The sequence below is a fragment of the Hemiscyllium ocellatum genome, chromosome 32 (assembly GCF_020745735.1).
Source record: "Hemiscyllium ocellatum isolate sHemOce1 chromosome 32, sHemOce1.pat.X.cur, whole genome shotgun sequence".
Lineage (NCBI taxonomy): Eukaryota > Metazoa > Chordata > Chondrichthyes > Orectolobiformes > Hemiscylliidae > Hemiscyllium > Hemiscyllium ocellatum.
Genome location: NC_083432.1, coordinates 10704845 through 10725724, shown reverse-complemented (window position 1 = coordinate 10725724; position 20880 = coordinate 10704845). Strand labels below are relative to the sequence as shown.

General features: G+C 40.3%; 1 protein-coding gene across 5 annotated transcripts in view; it reads left to right on the top strand.

Moving 5' to 3' along the window:
• The window catches only part of LOC132830691 (protein TANC2), a 996151-nt gene that overhangs the window by 899780 nt on the left and 75491 nt on the right, over positions 1-20880 (top strand). For all 5 annotated transcript variants that reach the window (XM_060848498.1, XM_060848499.1, XM_060848500.1 and 2 more), the window contains 3 exons: positions 11506-11742; positions 15207-15392; positions 18124-18217. In XM_060848498.1, the coding sequence (XP_060704481.1) occupies positions 11506-11742; positions 15207-15392; positions 18124-18217 (517 nt within the window). The remainder of the gene's footprint in view (positions 1-11505; positions 11743-15206; positions 15393-18123; positions 18218-20880) is intronic.

Below are 20880 nucleotides of genomic sequence, written 5' to 3'. Positions count from 1 at the left end.
CATCAGCAAACTTTAAAATTGTTCCCTTCACATCAATGTATATTGGAAAAAGCAAGGCTCCCAAAACTGACTTCCAGCAAATTCCGCCGCAACACTGCATCCAGCTGCTAGGATATCCATAAACAGCTCATACCTGTTTCTTATCGCTCAGCTAATTTTGTATCCACATTGCTGCTTTCCCTTTAATGTACAAGCTGTAACTTTTCTCACAAGTCTGTTGTGTGGCACTGTATCCAATTAATTCTGGAAATTCATATACACCACATGAACAACTTTACCATCTTTGATCCTCCTTCTTAGCTCTTCAAAATGCCCCAGCAAGCTACTTAAATTCAATTTGCCCCTTAGAAATCTCCTCCTAATCAACCTTTCTTTTTCCATGTGACTACTATTTCTGTCTCAAAGATTTGTTTCCACAAGTCGTCCCACCATTCAACTTAAACAGCCTAATCTGTAATTACTCAGCTATCCTTACAACTATTTTTGAATAAGGGCATGAAGTTTACAAATCTCCAATATGTTGGCCCCTGCTCTGAGTCTAGTGAAGACTGAAATATTGTCATCGGTGCCCTTGAAATATCCACACTCCCTTCTATAATCTTGACCACATAATCAATGGATATTTTATAGTTAATGGATATTAATGGGGCACAGAGTAAAAACGTAGGGAGGTGATGCTGAATTCATTCAAGACATTTGGCAGACTTCAACAGTAAGGTCCCGGGGAGTGTTGCTGAACAAAGAGACCTTAGAATGCAGGTTCATAGTTCCTTTAAAGTGGTAGACTGATAGTGAAAAAGGCATTTGGTAGGCTTGCTTAATTGGTCAGTACATTGAGTGTAGGAGTCGGGTCGTCATGTTGTGCCTGTACAGGGTGTTGGTGTGGCTACTTCTGGGATAATATGTGCCATTCTGGTCCCCTGCTATAGGAAGGGTTCTATGAAACTAAGAAAGGTTCAGAAAAGATTTACAAGAAAATTGCCAAAGTTGGAGATTTTGAGCTATAGGGAGAGGCTGGATAAGCTGGGACTATTTTCCCTGAAGTGTAGGAGACTGAGGGGTGACCTTACAGAGGTTTATAAAAAGGGGCTTAGATAGGATAAATAAATAAGGTGTCTTCCCTGGTGAGGGAGAAGTCCAAAACTAGGGGGCATAGATTGCAAGTAAGAGAGGAGAGATTTAAAAGGGACCTAAGGGGGCACCTTTTTCAATCTGAGGGTGGTGCATGTATGGGATAAGCTGCCAGAGGAAGTGGTGGAAGCTGGTATGAATAAACATTTTTGAAGGCATCAAGACATGTATAGGAAGGGTTTTAGAGGGATATGGGCCAAATGGGATTAGATCTATAAAGGATATCTGGTCTGCATGATCTGAGAGTCTCATGTGAACACCTCTTTCCCCCACCCCCAACCCCATCATCTTTTTTTGGAAAAGGCATGAGCTTTTCAGCTGTGTAAACGCAATTGTTCAGCCCAAACACATTTATTATGTATCAGCGGCAGATTAGTTGTGTGTGTGTGGGCTGTGCAATTGCCAGAGGGTCCCTACTTCCGGAGGAAATCCACATTTGATTTTCTCATTAATTCAAGCGGTAATTAATTGACAGGCCTTTGTTGCTTGGTAACGCTCGCTCAAACCCCTAATGAGATGCTAAAGTGAGTTATTGGGATCCTGATCCTGGCAATCCCAAAATCTAATTAATACATTCCTCTTGAGATCCCAGACGATCTTTGACAACAAGCTAAAGAAACACTGTTGATCTGGATGAGGGTAAGGGACCACGGGAATTCCTTTTAGCAACTAGGCCACTGGTAACACTCACTGGATAAAATTTTGCCCCCTGTTCCTCAGCAGAGGACTGAAAGGAGAAGGTTGTTGTTTAAATATCATTTTCCTTTCAACACCTTTTATGACTTCAAGACATACACAAATGCTTTGGGGTTAGCAAAGCACTTTCTGAAGGGGCTTTCATTGTACCATCAATACAGTAACAGGGATGTATTGTTGGAATTGTACAGGGCTTTGGTGAGACCTCACCTGGAGTTATTGTGTGTAGTTGTGGTCTCCTTATCCGAGGAAGGATGTTCTGTCTATAGAAGAAGTGCAGTGAAGGGTATATCTGGGATGACAGGACAGGTGTATGAAGAGAGATTGGATCGGTTAGGATTATATTTTCCAGAGTTTCGAAGAATGAAGAGGGAATTTCATAAAATTCTAACAGGACTAGTCAGGGATAAACAGGTGAAGGATGTTCCCGATGACCAGACAGTCCAGAACCAGAGAGTCACAGTCTAAAGGAGACTGAGTAGAACTGAGATGAGGAGGAATGTCTTCACCCAGAGAGTGGGGAGCCTGTGGAATTTTCTGCCACAGAAACTGATTGAGGCCAAAACATTGAATGTTTTCAAGAAGCACTTTGGGTAATCCAAGATGGAGGAGGGGAAAAATTTCTGGCTGTAACAGCTGCAACATTTTTTGAGGTATTGTAGGTGTTGGAGGTGATTTCCTTGAATTCCGGGAGCAGAAATTTACTGTTTTATATGCTGTTGCATTGTTTTGGAACTTTGGATAAGAGAGACCTAAGGGGCAATTTTTTCACGCAGAGGGTGGTACGTGTAAGGAATGAGCTGCCAGAGGAAGTGGTGGAGGCTGGTACAATTGCAACATTTGAAAGGTATCTGGATGGGTATATGAATAGGAGGGGTTGGAGGGTCAGGTGCTGGCAGGTGGGACTAGATTGGGTTGAGATATCTGGTCGGCATGAGCGAGTTGGATCGAACAGTCTGTTTCCATGCTGTACATCTCTATGATTCTATTATTAAGCACTTTTCCAGTGTTTCATGGTGACTTAATAACAGCAGAAAACAAAATGGAGTAATCTACCATTATTATAGTTATTAATGAAGCCAATTACATCTGCATGGCATCAAACAGCTGACAGGTACTGCACTTAACAATTTCCCTTTAAACCAGGCAATTCTTAATGACAGGATGCGTCAGCATATTATTTGGCTGTAAAATATCGCTGAGCCAAATTTTAATTACTAAATTTCCTTCTTTTTTGTGTCTTGTTACTAATGAGCACTAGAACTTGCATTGATAACACTTTTAATGTAGTAAAGTATAACAAAGGACTTCAAGATCATTAAAAGGAAGCAATGTAGAGACAGGTGACTAACATCTTGATGAAAATGATGACTTTAATGAGCAAATTAGAGGAAATGGAGAGATAAAATGATTCAGAAACGGAGACTCCAACAGTTAGGGCCTAAGCAGTGGGGGCATGGCTACCAGTAGTGTTGTGAAGGAAAAGAGATGCTTAAGTATACATACTGTAAATGCTAATTTTCTAGCGAAGCATTAAGTTAGCACCATTTGAATAAGAAAGGCATCTTTAGCCTTTTCCGCTTTTTGATTCTTTTTTCATAACTGTGGATGTTGCTTTATATAATTGGGAGCTAGGTGGAAGAAATTATCAAACTAAACTCAGCAATTATAGTTAACTTTTGGAGGTTTTTGTACTGTGTTAAGTGGGTTAGTTACTTCTCCAAGCTAATTAACTTGGTAGTATAGAACATAGAACAGTACAAGCCCTTCGGCCCTCAGTGCTGTGCCAACCTTTTATCCTACTCTAAGCTCAAACTAACCTAAATACCCTTCATTTTACTATCACCCAAGTGCCTATCCAAGAATTGCTCAAAGGTCCCTAACGTATCTGATTCTATTATAATTGATGGTACTCACTACACTCTGCGTAAAGAACCTACCTGTGACATCTTCCCTGAACCTTTCTCCAATCACTTTAAAATTATGCCCCTCATGATAGCTAGTTCTGCCCTGTGAAGAAATCTTGGCGATCCACTCTATCTATGCCTCTCATCATCTTGTACACCTCTGTCAAGTTACCTCTCATCCTTCTTCACTCCAATGAGAAAAGCCTTATCTCCCTCAACCTTTCTTCATAAGATAGCATCGTGGTAAACCTCCTCTGGACCTTCTCTGAAGTTTCCATATCCTTCCTACAATGAGGCAACTAGAACTGAACACAATATTCCAAATGGTCTATATAGAGCTGCAGCATAACCTCACCGCTCTCAAATTCAATCCCACTGCTAATTAAAGCGAACACACTTTCTTAACATGAGGGATCTATGGCCGTGGACGCAAAGATTCCGCTGTACCTCCACACTGCCAAAAAACATGCCTTTAACCCTGTAATCTGCATTCAAATTCGACCTTCCAAAGTAAATGACTTCACACTTTTCCAGGTTGAACTCCATCTCCCACTTCTCAACCCAACTCTGCATCCTAACAATGTCCCATTGCAATCTACAACAGCCCTCCACACTATTCACAACTCCACCAATCTTTGTGTCATCGGCAAACGTACTAACCTACCCTTCCATTTCCTTATCCAAGTCATTTATAAAAATCAAAAAGGGCAGAAGTCCCAATACAGATCCCTGCAGAATATTACTGATCACTGAGCTCCACGCTGAATACTTTCCATCTACTACTACTCTCTGTCTTCAATGGACCAGCCAATTCTGTATCCAGACAGCCAAATTTCCCTATTTCCCATGCCTCCTTACTTTCTGAATGAGCCTACAGTGGGGAACCTTATCAAATGCCTTGCTAAAATCCAGATACATCATGTTCTAGCTTCATCAATGTGTTTTGTCACATCCTTAAAAAAATCAGTAAGGCTTATGAGGCATGCCCTGCCCCTCCCAAAGCCATGCTGACTATCTTTAAGCAAACTATGCTTTTCCAAATGATCATAAATCCTGTCTCTCAGAATCCTTTCCAATAATTTGCCCACCATCAACATAAAACTGACTGATCTATAATTCTAAGGATTATCCCTATTCCTTTTCTTAAACAAGGGTTTGCCACCCTCCAATTATCTGGTACTACTCCAGTGGACAGTGAGGACGCAAAGATCATTGCCAAAGGCTCAGCAATCTCTTTCCCTCGCTTCCTGTAATAACCTTGGGTATATCCCATCTGGCCCAGGAGATTTATCTGTCCTCATATTTTTCAAAATCTCCAGCACATTTTCCTGTTTAACTTCATCATGTTTGAGCTTATCAGCCTGTTTCACGCTGTCCCCCCAAATAACAAGGTCCTTCTCACTAGTGAATACTGAAGCAAAGAACCTCCCCTACCTCTTCCAATTCCAGACGCCAGTTTCCTCCACTATTCCTGATTGGCTGTACCCTCATTCTAGCCATCCACTTGTTCCTCACATAAGTGAAAAACACCTTGGGGTTTTCGTTAATCCTACCCGCCAAGGCTAATTCATGCCCCCTTCTAGCTTGCCTAAGTCCATTCTTCAGTTCCTTCCTGGCTACCTTATAATCCTCTGGAGAACTGTGTCTGATCCTTGCTTCCTCAACCTGATGTAAGCTTCCATTTTCCTCTTGACTAAATGTTCCACATCCCTTGTTACCCAAAGTTCCTTCACCCTACAATCGCTTTCTTGCCTCAGTGGGACAAATCTGTCCAGCACTCGCAGCAAGTGGAGCGGCACAGAAGTTAGCACTGCTGCCTCACAGCATCAGGGACCTGAGTTTGATTCTAACCTCTGACGACTGGCTATGTGGAGTTTGCACATTCTCCTCATGTCTTTGTGTTTCCCCTGCAGGAGTTCTGGTTTCCTCCCACAGTCCAAAGATGTGCAGGTTAGGTGAATTGGCCAGGCTAAATTATCTTTAGTGTTTCAGAATGTGTAGTTTTGGTGCGTTAATCAGGGGAAATGTAGAGTACTAGGATAGGGGAATAGATTAGATGAGATTTTAGATTAGATTCCCTACAGTGTGGAAACAGGCCCTTTGGCCCAACAAGTCCACACCAACCCTCCGAAGAGTCACCCACCCAGACCTATTTCCCTTTGACTGATGCACCTAACTATGGACAATTTAGCATGGCCAATTCACCTGACCTGCACATCTTTGGACTGTGGCAGGAAGCCGGAGCACCCAGAGGAAACCCACGCAAATTCCACACAGACAGTCACCCAAGGCTGGAATTGAACCTGGGACCCTGGCAGCAGTGCTAACCACTGAGCCATCGTGCCGCCCCAATTAGAATTCCTACTGTGTAGAAACAGGCCGTACAGCCCAACAAATCCGAAGTGTATCCCATCCAGACCCGATCTCCCACATTTACCCTTGACTCATGCACCTAACCTATACATCCCTGAATACTATGGGCAATTTAGTGCAGCCAATTCACCTGACCTGCACATCTTTGGATTGTGAGAGGAAGCAAGAAGCAAACTCAGGGAGAATGTGCAAACTCCACACAGACAGTCACCCGAGGCTGGTATTGAACTTGGGATCCTGATGCTGTGAGGCAGCGGTGCTTACCCACTAAGCCACCGTGTCAACGGTGAGTCAATAGGTCTGAGTGGAGGGTTGGTGTGGTCTTGTTGGGCCAAAATAGCCTGTTTCCTCACTGTAAGGATTCTATGAAGTGCTTCCTAAACGACATCCACATCTTTTTATGCATTTCCCTGAGAATATCTGCTCCAATTTATGCTCCACAGTTCCTGCCTAATGGCATGATAATTCCTCCTCTCTGAATTAAATACTTTCACATGCCATCTGCTCCTATCTCTCTCCATGACTATAATAAAGGTCAGGGAGATGTGATCACTATCATCTAAATGTTCTCCCACCGAAAGATCTGGTTCATTGCTCAGTACCAAATGCAATATGACCTCCCTTCTAGTCAGCCTGTCTACACATTGAGTCAGGAATCCTTTCTGGACGCACCTGATAAAATCTGCTCCATCCAAACTAACTGCACTAAGGAGGTTCCAATCAATATTGAGGAAATTTAAGTCACCCCATGGCAACAGCCCTGTTATTTCTGCACCTTTCCAAAATCTGTCTCCCAATCTGCTCCTCTGTGTCTCTGTTGCTGCTGGAGGGGTCTATATAAAACTCCCAATAAAGTGACTGCTCCTTTCCTGTTTCTGACTTCACCCATACTGACTCAGTAGACAAATCCTTTACTACCTCCCTTTCCACAGCTATGATACTATGCCTGATTAACAATTCCTCTCCCCCACATCTTTTACCTCCTTCCCTATTCCTTTTGAAACATCTAAACCCTGGAACATCCAAGAACCATTCCTACCCCTTTGATATCTAACATGGTATTCACAATTACTCTTGCGTTAAGAGAAAGAAACATTTCAAATAAAATTTTGGATGTCAAGTGATGTATTATTGCAGGGAATGGAACTTACTGCAAGTTAGAACAGCAGAATTTTGGAAGACCTCAAGTTTATAGAGGGTCAAATGTATGAGACCAGCCAGGAGCACATTGGAATAGTCAAATTTGGAAGTAACAAAGGTATGGATTTGGAGGTGAATGAAGGGTGTCTAATAGTTGGCACAAATATGAGGTTAGAAGCATATGTTAGGATCACATGAAACACCAAGGACTGAATCTTCACTTCCAAGTCAAATTTCCTGACCCCACAAACTCATCTCAGGAAAGGTCACAAATACCTCTCTGCTCATCCCTCATGGCCTCTTCCGTGTCAACCTTTATCTCTCTACCATTGCTCTGTGTCCTTCATGCCAAATTATTCACTTCACTTCCCCCCAGTCCCAACAACATGCCCCTTCCCATGCCTCCACGTCAACCCCTTCACCTGACCTGTGCACACGATCTTTTATAGTATTTCTGCCAAATCTTGCCAATCTATGACCCTGGATCTACCACCCTTTGCCCTTACATCATCCATACGAATAAGTAGCCATGTTAGGTGGCAGTTAGAGTAATGTGTTTTTATTTCAGACACACTCATTCATAAAAACCCATTAAATACATTTAAATTGCATCACCTACTCAATCATACACAAAAACAAACAACTGCATTCATGACACTACATCAAAGACAGCTAATCCCTTTACAACCACTTGGAGCTATCAATCAAATTGTGACCCTGCAAGCCCCTGATTGTGATAACAAGGTATTGTGGAAGCTGTCAAGAAACATCACTGCGACAGTAATAATTTTCAAACGTATGTCAAGAAAAATCTATTGAAATTGCAACACTAATTTTGAATGCTGAAACTTATTTTTTCAAAATTTAGATTCCAGGTACTTTAAGTGACCTTGGAGTTTCAGTTCCATTGACATTATTGATTTTTATGTCTGCTGTTAGCAATTCCACTGAACTATCTGAACACTCTGGCAGGTTTAGTGATTTTCCATTAATTCATACATACCATGAGTTGTGTTTCAAAAAGTTTGGTAATGAAAATTGCTCTTGAGTGAAGGTAGCAGCACTTTTAAAAGTATTGCTGCCTCTATGAATTGTCAATGTGCAAAGTACACCCTGCTGCAATTCACTCACATTCTCACTGACAAAGGTAATGCGTGCAGGATTACTAAGCGCAGGAATAGAACATACAGATTTTGACCTCCAGCACTAAGAACACTAAATTCCCCCTCACAACCACCAGCACTCTTACCACATTACCGATTTAGTTCTGTATATGTTCTTCTTGTATCAACCATACATCTCCTGTAGCACTCCTGTCCTCTAATTTGCTGGCAGTTCTCTATAGACTGACTTTTCACCCTGGGATCTTAATTCCAGGGAAAGATCTGTTGTGGTCTTGCCAATGTCGGATTGGTTTGTGGTTCAGTGGTCTTATCAACAAGAGGCAGCACAAGTGGGCGGCACGGTGGCACAGTGGTTAGCACTGCTGCCTCACAGCGCCTGAGACCCGGGTTCAATTCCCGACTCAGGCGACAGACTGTGTGGAGTTTGCACGTTCTCCCTGTGTCTGCGTGGGTTTCCTCCGGGTGCTGCAGTTTCCTCCCACAGTCCAAAGATGTGCGGGTCAGGTGAATTGGCCGTGCTAAATTGCCCATAGTGTTAGGTAAGGGGTAAATGTAGGGGTGTGGGTGGGTTGCGCTTCGGCGGGTTGGTGTGGACTTGTTGGGCCGAAGGGCCTGTTTCCACGCTGTAAGTAATCTAATCTAATTTTCTCACTGTCCAGCTAGCAGGCAAGATCCCTGATGCATCACAAAAGAAATCTGTCCAATCTTTGGAAATGTACCATGTATTGAGTAGAAATAATTATTATTCAATTAATTTTAATCCTGCTATTGCTATCAGTGGCACCATGTCTTAATGTGTTGCACATTAACCAAATCTCTAACGCTGATAGTTTAGAATTTCAACTTATGAGAAATGTAAGCCTATTTCCTACATGCTGCAGATTTGCTGGCTATGATTTCTTTTCATCACATCATGGAATATTTGGTAATGTATTCTGATTAAGTGCATATTTGATTTTAGTACTGGCTAAAATCATTGCCACTGAAGCAGAAAAAATCCTTGGGTTTCAGCCACAACATATTATAAAGCCACCCCAGGTCGAGCTGGCAACCAGTCTCCAGTAACTGAATTTCCATGCGTTGTGGTGCAGCAGAGTATTTATTTTTCAGTTTATTACTGGGTTTCAGTCTCGGAATCACTCAAACCTGCTTGCAGCAGTACTGGTGACATTATTTAATTTTCATCTGATGTTGATTGTGAAGCAGTTCAGTGACGTTGGGAGAGTGGTGGTGACTTGGCTGTTCAAGAAAGTGGTTGTGAAGAATCCTTTAATGCTCATAGCGCTATGCTATTTTCTTGATTGTGGGCAAATGATCTCAGAAGCAAAAATATGCAGAGAGTATAAGGGTAAAATAATTAAGGTGGGAAATCCACTTGTGCCATGGTTACACTTCATGAAGCTGTAGAACCTTAATACATGGCAACTGGGCAACAAAATAATTGCAAGACTCTTTGAAACAGTTACTGTTGAGGGAGCTTAAATTTTTCATTGTGTATACATATTTTCATTGGGGTATAAGTGGGGAAAGTGGATACCACTGTGTTGCAGAGAACAAGCTGTTATCTTTTCAACAAAGTGAAATTGTATGGCATTGACTTTTTGGTTACACAAGGTCATGCAACTTTTAGAGGGTTGCATTTGATATTTTTGTACTTCATGCTGACGTGAGATGTCTTTGGCTTTAAAAGCACTTGTCTAGAACGAGCTTTTATAGTGAAGTTGCAGTTTGTCACAGGACTGAGAGAAGGGGAAATTGGACTCAGATGTCTTAAAAAAAAATTGCAAGCCAAGAAAAGTCACTTTCTTTCTCCCTTTGTGAATGGACCAAACAGTCCTTAAAGATTCTAAAAAAAAGAACTTCCAACTCAAGCAAAAACCAAGGTCTAACTGACCAACTACAGAATTAAGAATCACAGTAATTGGCAGCAAAGCAATGCCTAAAAACCAACAGAATTATGAAGAAGTCACTTCATTCCACCCTTGTGGTTTGGATTCTTGATCCACAGAATTTATTCCTTTTTGCTAATGTTTTCCACCCTATATTTCTGCAAAATTGTCAGCCTTGTCAATTCTATTTGTGGATGTGCTTGGGTGCTTATTGGAATTTAAAGAATATACACTTTAAATTACCATATTAGGAACTGATAATTCCTTTTGCCACTTGTTAAGTGTGTGTTGTGTTGTAGTAAATTACTTCTGTATTCTTGTTTAGTAATGAAATCTGGTGTGTTTCTTTTATCTTAAATAGTGGCCAAAGCCAGGCAAATTATCCAGCTTCGTGATTAAACTGATAATTTATACATTTATGATGGCTCATGGAATAGTGAGGCTTCATGTCTAGTATTCTCATCCCATCAGGGTCATGACAGTTGTTTATGTCATCTCTGTCTAGACAAATAGATGAGAAATGTCTAAATATTTCGACAATGTTGATTGTTTGGATATTTCTGAGGGCATGCACTGACACACACATAAAGTTTAAAATGTTTTTCTATTAATGTAAACCTATCTCAAACCACAGGTTCCAGCAAAGATTCGAACTTGGAGCATAATCACCAAGTGAAAAAAAATGCCATGAAAGTTTCAGGGGTCTAGGGAAATAAATTGAACTAAAGCTTTTCCTTGTAATTTAGTTCATAAATATCTGGAAGCACCTCAGTTGTTTATCCTCTGCATCCTACGTCTGCTGTACTAAAGAAACAAGTGGAAAGAATGTGTTTACATTTAATTAATTTTAACAAAGTATTAGTACAAGTTTAGCAATTTATATTTGGTTCTATTCAGAATTATGTGACACACATGAGTAAACATGCAAATGTTATGACGAAATTAAAATGCTATGGTGACAAATGTCCTTATTTAGTAAAATTGTGAACATTTTGGAAGAAGACTTGTACATTGCAGCGTTAAACAATGGCAGTAACTACAGCAAATGCAATACCATTATTGAAAGAAGGAAGAAAGGAGGATTGATTAAATAAAATCTTGCAGATAATTTATCCAACTTTGTTCAGTAATGATAACAGACCCCTTCAATCCATGATATCTATTGGCAAGCCTGTTCAGTGATTCTGTATGTGATTTATTACTTTATGCTAATATACTAACACTTTGAATCTTGCCAATAACCAGGTGAGCCGTTTACTGATTTTGGGCGGTGCCAATGTGAATTACCGGACAGAAGTGTTGAACAATGCCCCAATATTGTGCGTCCAGTCTCACCTTGGTAACTCAGACATGGTTGCTCTTCTGCTAGAGTTTGGCGCGAATGTGAATGCCTGCTCGGAGAGTGGGCTGACTCCTTTGGGCTATGCAGCAGCTTCTGGACACCTCACTGTTGTTCATCTACTTTCCAAAAGACGTGCAAAGGTAAATCTTAAGACCATAAGACATAGGAGCAGAAGTAGGCCATTTACCCCATCAAGTAAGCTCTGCTGTCCAGTGAGATTAAGGTTGATCTGATAATCCTCAACCCCAGGTTCTTTACTTTCCCAATAACTCTTGATTTCCTTACTGATTAAAAGTCTGTCTATCTCAGCTAACACTGCCTCAATAGCCCTCTGCATAAAGAATTCCACAGATTCACTACCCTCTCAGAAAACAAATTTCATCCTCACTTCTGCCTTAAATGAGTAATCTATAATTCTGAGATCCTAAACTCTCCCACAATGGGAAACAACCTTTCCACATCTACCCTGTCAAGTTCTCTAAACCTCTTATTGGTCTTCAAAATTTATTTGATGCCAAATTTCAGTGGTATGCAAAACACTGCTTCACTATCTCATCAATATATCTTTCAGTTGCTCCACTTTGTTTTTCAGAAATATATTTGTTATGGTCCATGTTTATATTTAAATGAAGATTCCTGAAGCCATCAGACCTTTTCTGACTTTAGTCTTCAGCTTTTATATCAGATTATGATATACCGCGCAGAAAAAAGCCATTCAACCTGACCAGCTAATGTCAGTCTTTACTCATTTTATCTCTGACTACATCAAATTTTATAATTTTAAAAGTCTCAGTTAGATCACTCATTTGCCTTGTCCTCGGAAGAGAAAATAGGTTTGCCTGTTCATTCTCTACTGATAGGTCCTCTCCCGGCATTTCAGATATCAATCTTATAAACCTTCGTTTCACCCTTACAAGTGCCTCGACTTTTAAAATGACAACCAGAGTTTGCATGCAGTATTCCAGATGTGATAGCAGTGTTGTTTCGCATGATTTATTTAGTCTTCAACTGTACTGATCTAGAAATAAACCCCAAATGCTGTGCTTATTCTCTATGGCTTTGTAAAACTGTGTTGTAACTTTGTGTGTTATATTTGTGTTCCCAGATCCTTTTTACTCCTTGAGATCATTTAGTTTCTTATAAGTAATACACATTTTGACATGAAAAAGAAGATTGTAATATGTAACATTTGTACATTTATATACTATTTACATGAGCATTCTGCATGTATATAGAACATAGAAGGATACAGCGCAGTACAGGCCCTTCGGCCCTCGATGTTACGCCGACCGAATCCTACCTAACCTATACTAGCCCAATAACTTCCAAATGCCTATCCAATGCCCGCTTAAATGACCATAAAGAAGGAGAGTTCACCACTGATACGGGCAGGGCATTCCATGAACTCACAACCCGCTGTGTGAAGAATCTACCCCTAACATCTGTCCTATACCTACCACCCCTTAATTTAAAGCTATGTCCCCTAGTAACACCTGACTCCATTAGCGGTAAAAGGTTCTTAGTATCTACCCTATCTAAACCCCTAATCATCTTATACACTTCTATCAGATCTCCCCTAAACCTTCTCTTCTCCAATGAGAACAGCCCCAAGTGCCTCAGCCTTTCCTCATAAGATTTTCCTACCATTCCAGGCAACATCCTGGTAAACCTCCTCTGCACTCGTTCTAAAGCTTCCACATCCTTCCTATAGTATGGCGACCAAAACTGCACACAATACTCCAGATGAGGCCGCACCAGAGTCTTATACAACTGCAACATGACCTCAGGACTCCGGAACTCAATTCCTCTGCCAATAAAGCCCAGTACACCATATGCCTTCCTCACAGCACTATTTACCTGGGTGGCAACTTTCAGAGATCTGTGTACATGGACACCAAGATCCCTCTGCTCATCCACACTACCAAGTAGCCTACCATTAGCCCAGTAATCCATCATCTTGTTATTCCTACCAAAGTGAACGACTTCGCACTTAGCTACATTGAATTCCATTTGCCACATTTCCGCCCAGCTCTGCAACTTATCTATATGTTATCTTGTAATTTGTGTTGTTCATGGCATTAACAATTTTTACCATCACTCCCCCAGATTTGGTCTTAGCTGTAAGTTTAGAAATTGTAATGATTTCAAGATCTTAGCATTCATCTTTCTGGAATACAACTTAGAGCTTTCAATCTGTCTGAATAACTCCCATTTTCCTCTATTATCTGCTTGAAACCAGTTACGTCTTTATTCTGCCACATGTCTCCTGCTCCACCTGTATTATCTGACTTTATTCATTTGTCTATCATGCGACACTATCATGTTGAAATCTAGATAAGTTACATCTACAACATTACCCTTATCTGCTCTTAGTTACTTCTTAAAAATAAATCAATGAGGTAAGTCATACAGATTTTCCTTTTTGAAATCTATACAGACTAATCTTGTTTTTTGTTTGAAAGTTGGATGTTCTACTTTCTCCTCCTATAGCAGAGATTGTATCATTTCTCCTCCCACTAACTTTAAACTAAGCATAGACTTCACCGTTGTGAAAACTATGTACCATACTATGTTCATTGACTTTTTTTTTGTCCACAGTGACCTGTGCATATTCCATCTGCCTCCCTTCCTCCATATAAGGTTTCACATTAGCCATTTGCCAGTCTTTTGGCACTACCCAATATTTTCTAAGGAATTATTATAAATATACAATAATTTCTCCACACTGATGTAATCCTTCTAAGTAGGTATTGTACTCTTTAAGTTGTTAGTTTATTTCACCTGTATTTTAAATATGGTAATTTAATTTCTAATTCTTAGATATATTAGCTATCTCTTTTCCAGAAAGTACTGAAGTACCATGATTATTTAATATTTCTGCCATTTCTCGAGTGTTGTTTGTAATATTATCAAGTCAGTCAATAAGTGGCTCTATTATAATTTGAAGCATTACTTTTTTTCTTTGGGTAGCCGTGGAATTTTTAATTATTCTGTTTTATGTTCCTTGGTAACTTAATTTCTTGGTTCCACTTTTCTTGTCTAATTGATTTTCTTTCTACTGATCTCTTTGTATTCTCCCTTGTCATGTTTTTCCTTGTCATGTTCTCGCCAGTTGCCCATGCACCTAGTGAGTGTCTCTTTTACCATCCATGTTCCTCATGTCCTTACGCATCAATAGTGATCTCTTACTTTTAAATTTTCTTGTTCTTCCCAGGCTTCTGAAAACTTCTTAAATGTTTCCTGTTGCTGTTTTACACAATTGTTTGCCAATATTGTTGCCCATTTAACAACATTCTTAAGTTTTGTTCATCCCCACAAAATTGACATTTCTCCAATCAGTTACACTACTCTTTCTCATGTTTATGGCCTTCTTATTTATTATTTGATGTGTACAATATTATGGTTTCTATTGCCAAGATGTTTCCCTTTCCTCTGCTTTGGCTTTTTCTCCAATGGGTTTTGTTCTATGGATATTTGACCAAGGCTGGTGAAATTTACATTTTAAAGAAAATAAAAGTCTTGACTTAAATCTTCCTAATGCTTTACTTCATCAAAAATGATTCCAAGGTTTGTGGTTTAACTGGCTCATTAATCATTCTCAAAGGTGGATCACCTAGATAAGAATGGACAGTGTGCTCTGGTGCATGCTGCACTGCGGGGTCACTTGGAAGTAGTTAAATTCCTAATCCAGGCTGATTGGACACTGGCAGGACAGCAGCAGGGAGTGTTTAAGAAGAGTCATGCAGTTCAACAAGCACTGATTGCTGCAGCAAGCATGGGATATACTGAGGTGCGTATTGCATTTTATAGATTTTTAAATATTTTTATAATGCAATAAGTAAAAACTAAATGTATTTTGTTAACATTAAGTGTATATTTACAATTATTACCCAGACTAAGGAAGTATCTGCTGCTATTCTCTCAAAGAAGCTGAAAAACAATGGATATATATTTGTAGAGCTTTGGAGCTAAGTGAATTCTTAATAATGTTAAAAACTATTTTAGTTATTGAATGCTTTCAGTCTGCCTTAAGTTGCTCTTCAGAATTAAAACTTTGGCCATTCTTATGCGTCATCTTTGAAATAACTTCACAGTGGCCGGTAGCCTGTCACAAAGTCACCCTTTATTTACGTATGGAGTATCCTTTACACTGATCTAGCTCCATCTGAGCCAGCTCTCAGACTGAATAGCATAACTGACACTCCTGTTTTTATCTGTTAGCCAAAGCTCCCTGATTGGACCAGATCAGGGAATTCATACTCTATCATGTCCACCTCATTGCACTCACTGCATACCTCCCCCTCTGAGTCCAAAGACATAGGCCAGTTCCTTTATTTTGTAGCTCCTCTTGGGCATTTTAACACCGGGTCAGGTTCCTCCAACTCTGACTCTGACATAGGCAACATGTAATGCACAGGAGCTTGCCAAATGAGAGATGAGGGATCTATGTTAAGAGGGAAAGAGATGTAATATCTCAAAATTTGCAGGTGACTCAAAGTTGGATGGGAAGGAGAGCTGTGAGGAGAATGCAGAAATGTTACAGTATTTGGACAGGTTGAGTGAATGGGCAAATGCATGGGAGATGCAGTTTAATGTGGAGAAATGTACGGTTATGCAGTTTGGTATCAAAACGTTGGAAGGCAGATTTTTATTTGGTCCTTGTGCACTAATTGCTTAAAGTAAGTACGCAGGTGCAGCAGGCAATAAAATTGTCTGTTGGCGTTCATAGTGAGAGGATTCAAGTACAGAGAAAAAGGTGTTTTGCTACAGTTATATTGGGGTTGGTGAGGCCACACTTGAAATGTGTGTGCAATTTTGGTCTCTTTATATGAGGAAAGATGTCCTTGCTATGGAGAGAGTTCAACGAAGGCTTACCAAATTGAATCTTGAGATGGAAGGACTGACGTATAAGGAGAGATTGAGTTGGTTAGGATTGTATTCATTGCAGTTTAGAAGAATGAGGAGGGACTCTCAAAAAAATCTATAAAATTCCAACAGGACTTGATCGCATAGATGCAAGAAGATTTCCGATGATGAGGGCATGTCCAGAACTAGGCGTAATATAATCTTAAGAATATGGGATAGAATGTTTAGGACTGAGATGAGGAGAAATTTCTTATCCTAGAAAGTAGTGAGCCTGTGGAAATCACTCTCTCAGAAAGTGATTGAGGCCATAACGTGTTGTCAAGAAAGAGGTAAGTATAGCTCTTGTGGCTAAAGGGATGGAGACTTATTGGAGAGGGCAGGATTGTTGAGCTCGATTAGCCGTGATCATATTGAATAGCAAAGCAGCTTGAGGGGCAAAATGGCGTATTCCTCCTATTTTCTATGTTTTTCTGACCTTATTTCAAAATGTTCTGAAACTATATTGGAAATGTTGACTCTGTTTCTCTCAGATGCTGCCAGACATCCTGAGTTTCTCCAGCAATTTCAATTTTTGTTGTACATTTATGAGAAAAGGGCAGTACTTGGCTCATGCTATCAAAGCATTGACAGAGGGAAAATGGACTGACTAGTTATCTTCTGTGCCATCCTGCTCCTGTGAATCCGTGGAAGAGTAGTTTCATTTGTTTTCTACATTGGTGTGTCTCTGCTTCTGTGCAATCACTGACTGTAAAGGGAGGTCAGTGGTTTTCCATAGTCATCTTTGGACAGGTACATTTGAAATGCCTCACTCGAACTTAGTTTGGTCAAATACTTAGAGTCATAGAGATGTACAGCATGGAAACAGACCCTTCAGTCCATCCATGCCGACCAGATATCCCAACCCAATCTAGTCCCACCTGCCAGCAGCCGGCCCATATCCCTCCAAACCCTTCCTATTGGACTATTGGAAATAAATAAACCTGTTGGATCTTACCTTGTGTGATTTTTAACTTTGAACTTGCTTAAGACTAACATTTTAGACACTTTTCTGGCTCCAAGTGCTTCCTGTAGAAAATCTGATAAATTATGTGGTGGGGAAAGAGCTGTAATTCAAAACTGATGTAATCAGTGGACTTTGTGGCTTTAGCTAATGCTATGGGAATGGTTGTGATGCCTGCAGGAATGGATCTTAAGTGAGCATTTCTTGGACCTCCTCTAACCTGGAAATCATCAACATATGTGAAGAACCGTGACTTTATGGGAGGGAGATCATGTTGAAGAGAGCCAGTTGAAGGATTGATCCTGTTGGAGGCCTATGTTTGATTATCTGTGGGCAGCTGACAAGGTGCACCCAGAACGTATGGTTGCCAGTCATGAAGCTGAATGGTTATAGGTTTTTCACATGTTAGATAAAGTAATGCCATCAAGTACGTGACTGAACCCTACCACCGGGTTCACGATGCAAGCAGTAAACCATACCTAATGTGATGAACTAACTCATGGTGTACTGAATGATGTTCTGTCTCAATGTGGCATTGAATTCCTTCATGTATAGCCTTGAATCAAACAGTGGAAAGGTATGCCTCAAAAATCAGATGGAAATGATGTTTGTTTTTCTGTTATCACACCTATTATTTTATTTTGATATATTTCAGATTGTGTCATATCTCCTGGATCTACCTGAAAAAGATGAGGAAGAAGTGGAACGCGCGCAGATTAACAGTTTTGATACTCTTTGGGGAGAAACAGGTAATTGGAGGCCCAAATGTTTGAGTATCGTACAACTATGCGTCTGTACTTTTATACTTGTCCTGGGACTGCTTTAGACAGTAATACATGTAGTAAACCTGTAGCAACATTGAACCTTTTGCATATTTAACAAATGCATGTTGATAAATTTACAACTGCCTGATCTATACCAGCATTTCAGTTATTAAGTGCCAGAGGCAAATCCTGTGGCAGCAACTTGACTAGATGCAGTAGGTCCTGTAAGCTCTGGAATGATGATAGCCAGATGAGATGTATCCCCCACTGCAATGGGATGCAAAGGAGGAGATTATTGGGACCCTAGCAGACTCTATTAAGTTCAAACTTTTAATACATTATCTGATCTAAGATCACACCTATTTATAAGAGAAACTGAAGCCACCTTGAGAATGTAGCTTAAAAGGAGTTTTTTAATTTACATAATGGAGACTCTAAACAGAATATCCCATCCAAAAAGATGCAAGACTTAATCTAAGTTTGTTTAATATATCATTACAACTCCATGACACTGTAACCCTTTTGTGGACAATTTGGAAGAATGTTACAGTTTGCAGGGGGGCTTGGATAAACTGCAGAATTGGGCTGAGAGGTGGCAAATGGAGTTCAATGCAGCTAAATGTGAGGTGATGCACTTTGGGAAGAATAACAGGAAGGCATAATACTGGATCGATGGAAAGATTCTTGGTAGTGTGGATGTGCAGAGGGATCTTGGAGTCCATGTATAAAGATCCCTGAAAGTTGCCACCCAGGTGGGTAGTGCTGTTAAGAAGGCATACGATGCGTTAGGTTTCATTCATAGAGGGAATGAGTTCTGGAGTCTCAATATCATGTAGCAACTATACAAAACACTAGTGCGGCCACACTTGGAATATTGTGTACGGTTCTGATCCCCATATTTTGGGAAGGATGTGGAAGCATTGGAAAAGGTGCAGAAGAGATTTACCAGGATGTTGTCTGGTCTGGAGGGAAGGTCTTATGAGGAAAGGCTGAGAGACTTTGGTCTGTTCTCATTGGAAAGAAGGCGGCTAAGAGGGGATTTGATAGAGACATACAAGATGATCAGAGGATTAAATAGGGTGGACAGTGAAAGTCTTTTTTCCTAGAATGATGGTGTCAGCTTGTACAAGGGGGCATAATTACAAATTGAGGGGTGATAGATTTAAGACAGATGTCAGAGGCAGGTTCTTTACACAAAGAGTGGTAAGGGCGTGGAATGCCTTACCTGCTAATGTAGTCAACTCAGCCACATTAGGGAGATGGCAGGTCATTTTGGCTACGGACCAAGTACAGGAAAATGGGATTCATGTAGCTTGATGTTTGTTGGTCGGTATAGACAGGGTGGGCCAATGTGCCTGTATCAATGCTGTTTGAATCTGTGACTCTATGGAATCGTATTATGCTGCAGCACTGAGACTCAATTTCCATAGGAATACAGTACACAAATTGCAGATTTCTCCTGAGCCTGTTTTCAACTTAGGATTATACTTATGTGCATTGAATGCTACTGTTAACTACTGTTGTTTGTGTTCAGTTTTTCTAAGTACATGTATTCTTAATATTAGATTTACTGACGCTGAAACTAAATTTTGATTTGATTAAGGGTGACTAATTGTCATGTATCTTTCACCAATTGATACATGTATTTGAAGTTGACTAGATGGTAGAGATTTAATCTCTCTAGTTCATATACACACAATTCTCAAATAATACTGCAGTTTTGCCTAATAGTGACCAACAACACCAGCCTTTTGCTCATTACTGGCTAACTTGAAGCAGTAACCAAATGCATGAAATTAAAATCACATCTAATCCGTTTACGACTCGACATTTTTAAAATTACAATTCTGAAAATAGTAAGGGCGCATCAAATTGCTTAAAAAGTTAATTTCTGAAAAAAATTGCTTTTTGAAAGCAGCAGACGATGTTGGGTCTGAACTCCATACTTGGCACCAAACACTAAATTAAATAAATACATGGAGTTGTAAGCATTTAATTTGAAATGTTGCATTGAGTTTAATTCAAAAAGGAGTAATTGGAATGTTGCAATTGAATGTCTTGTCATAGACCTGTATTCTTTATATAATGTACATTCATTTCGAAAGTGGATTTTTTAAAGTATCTTACAAATTTCTCTTTCTTTGGAATGTGAGTATCTCTAGCAAAACCTATCCTAATGACCGTTGACAGGGTGGTCATCTTGAACCCCTGTAGTCCATATTGTGTAAGTGGGCGGCACGGTGGCACCGTGGTTAGCGCCAGAGACCCGGGTTCAATTCCCGCCGCAGGCGACTGACTGTGTGGAGTTTGCACATTCTCCCCGTGTCTGTGTGGGTTTCCTCCGGCTGCTCCGGTTTCCCCTCACAGTCCAAAAATGTGCAGGTTAGGTGAATTGGCCATCCTAAATTGCTCATAGTGTTAGGTGCAAGGGTAAATGTAGGAGAATGGGTCTGGGTGGGTATGCTTCAGCAGGTCAGTGTGGACTTGTTGGGCCAAAGGGCCTGTTTCCACACTGTAATCTAATCTAATCTACACCAAAAGTGCTCCAAAGCAGGGAGTTCTTGGATATTTGGCCCAGCAACAGTGAAGAAACAGCAATATAACTCCAAGTCAATTATCATTTTGAGTTGTATTCTTGGTTAGTGTGT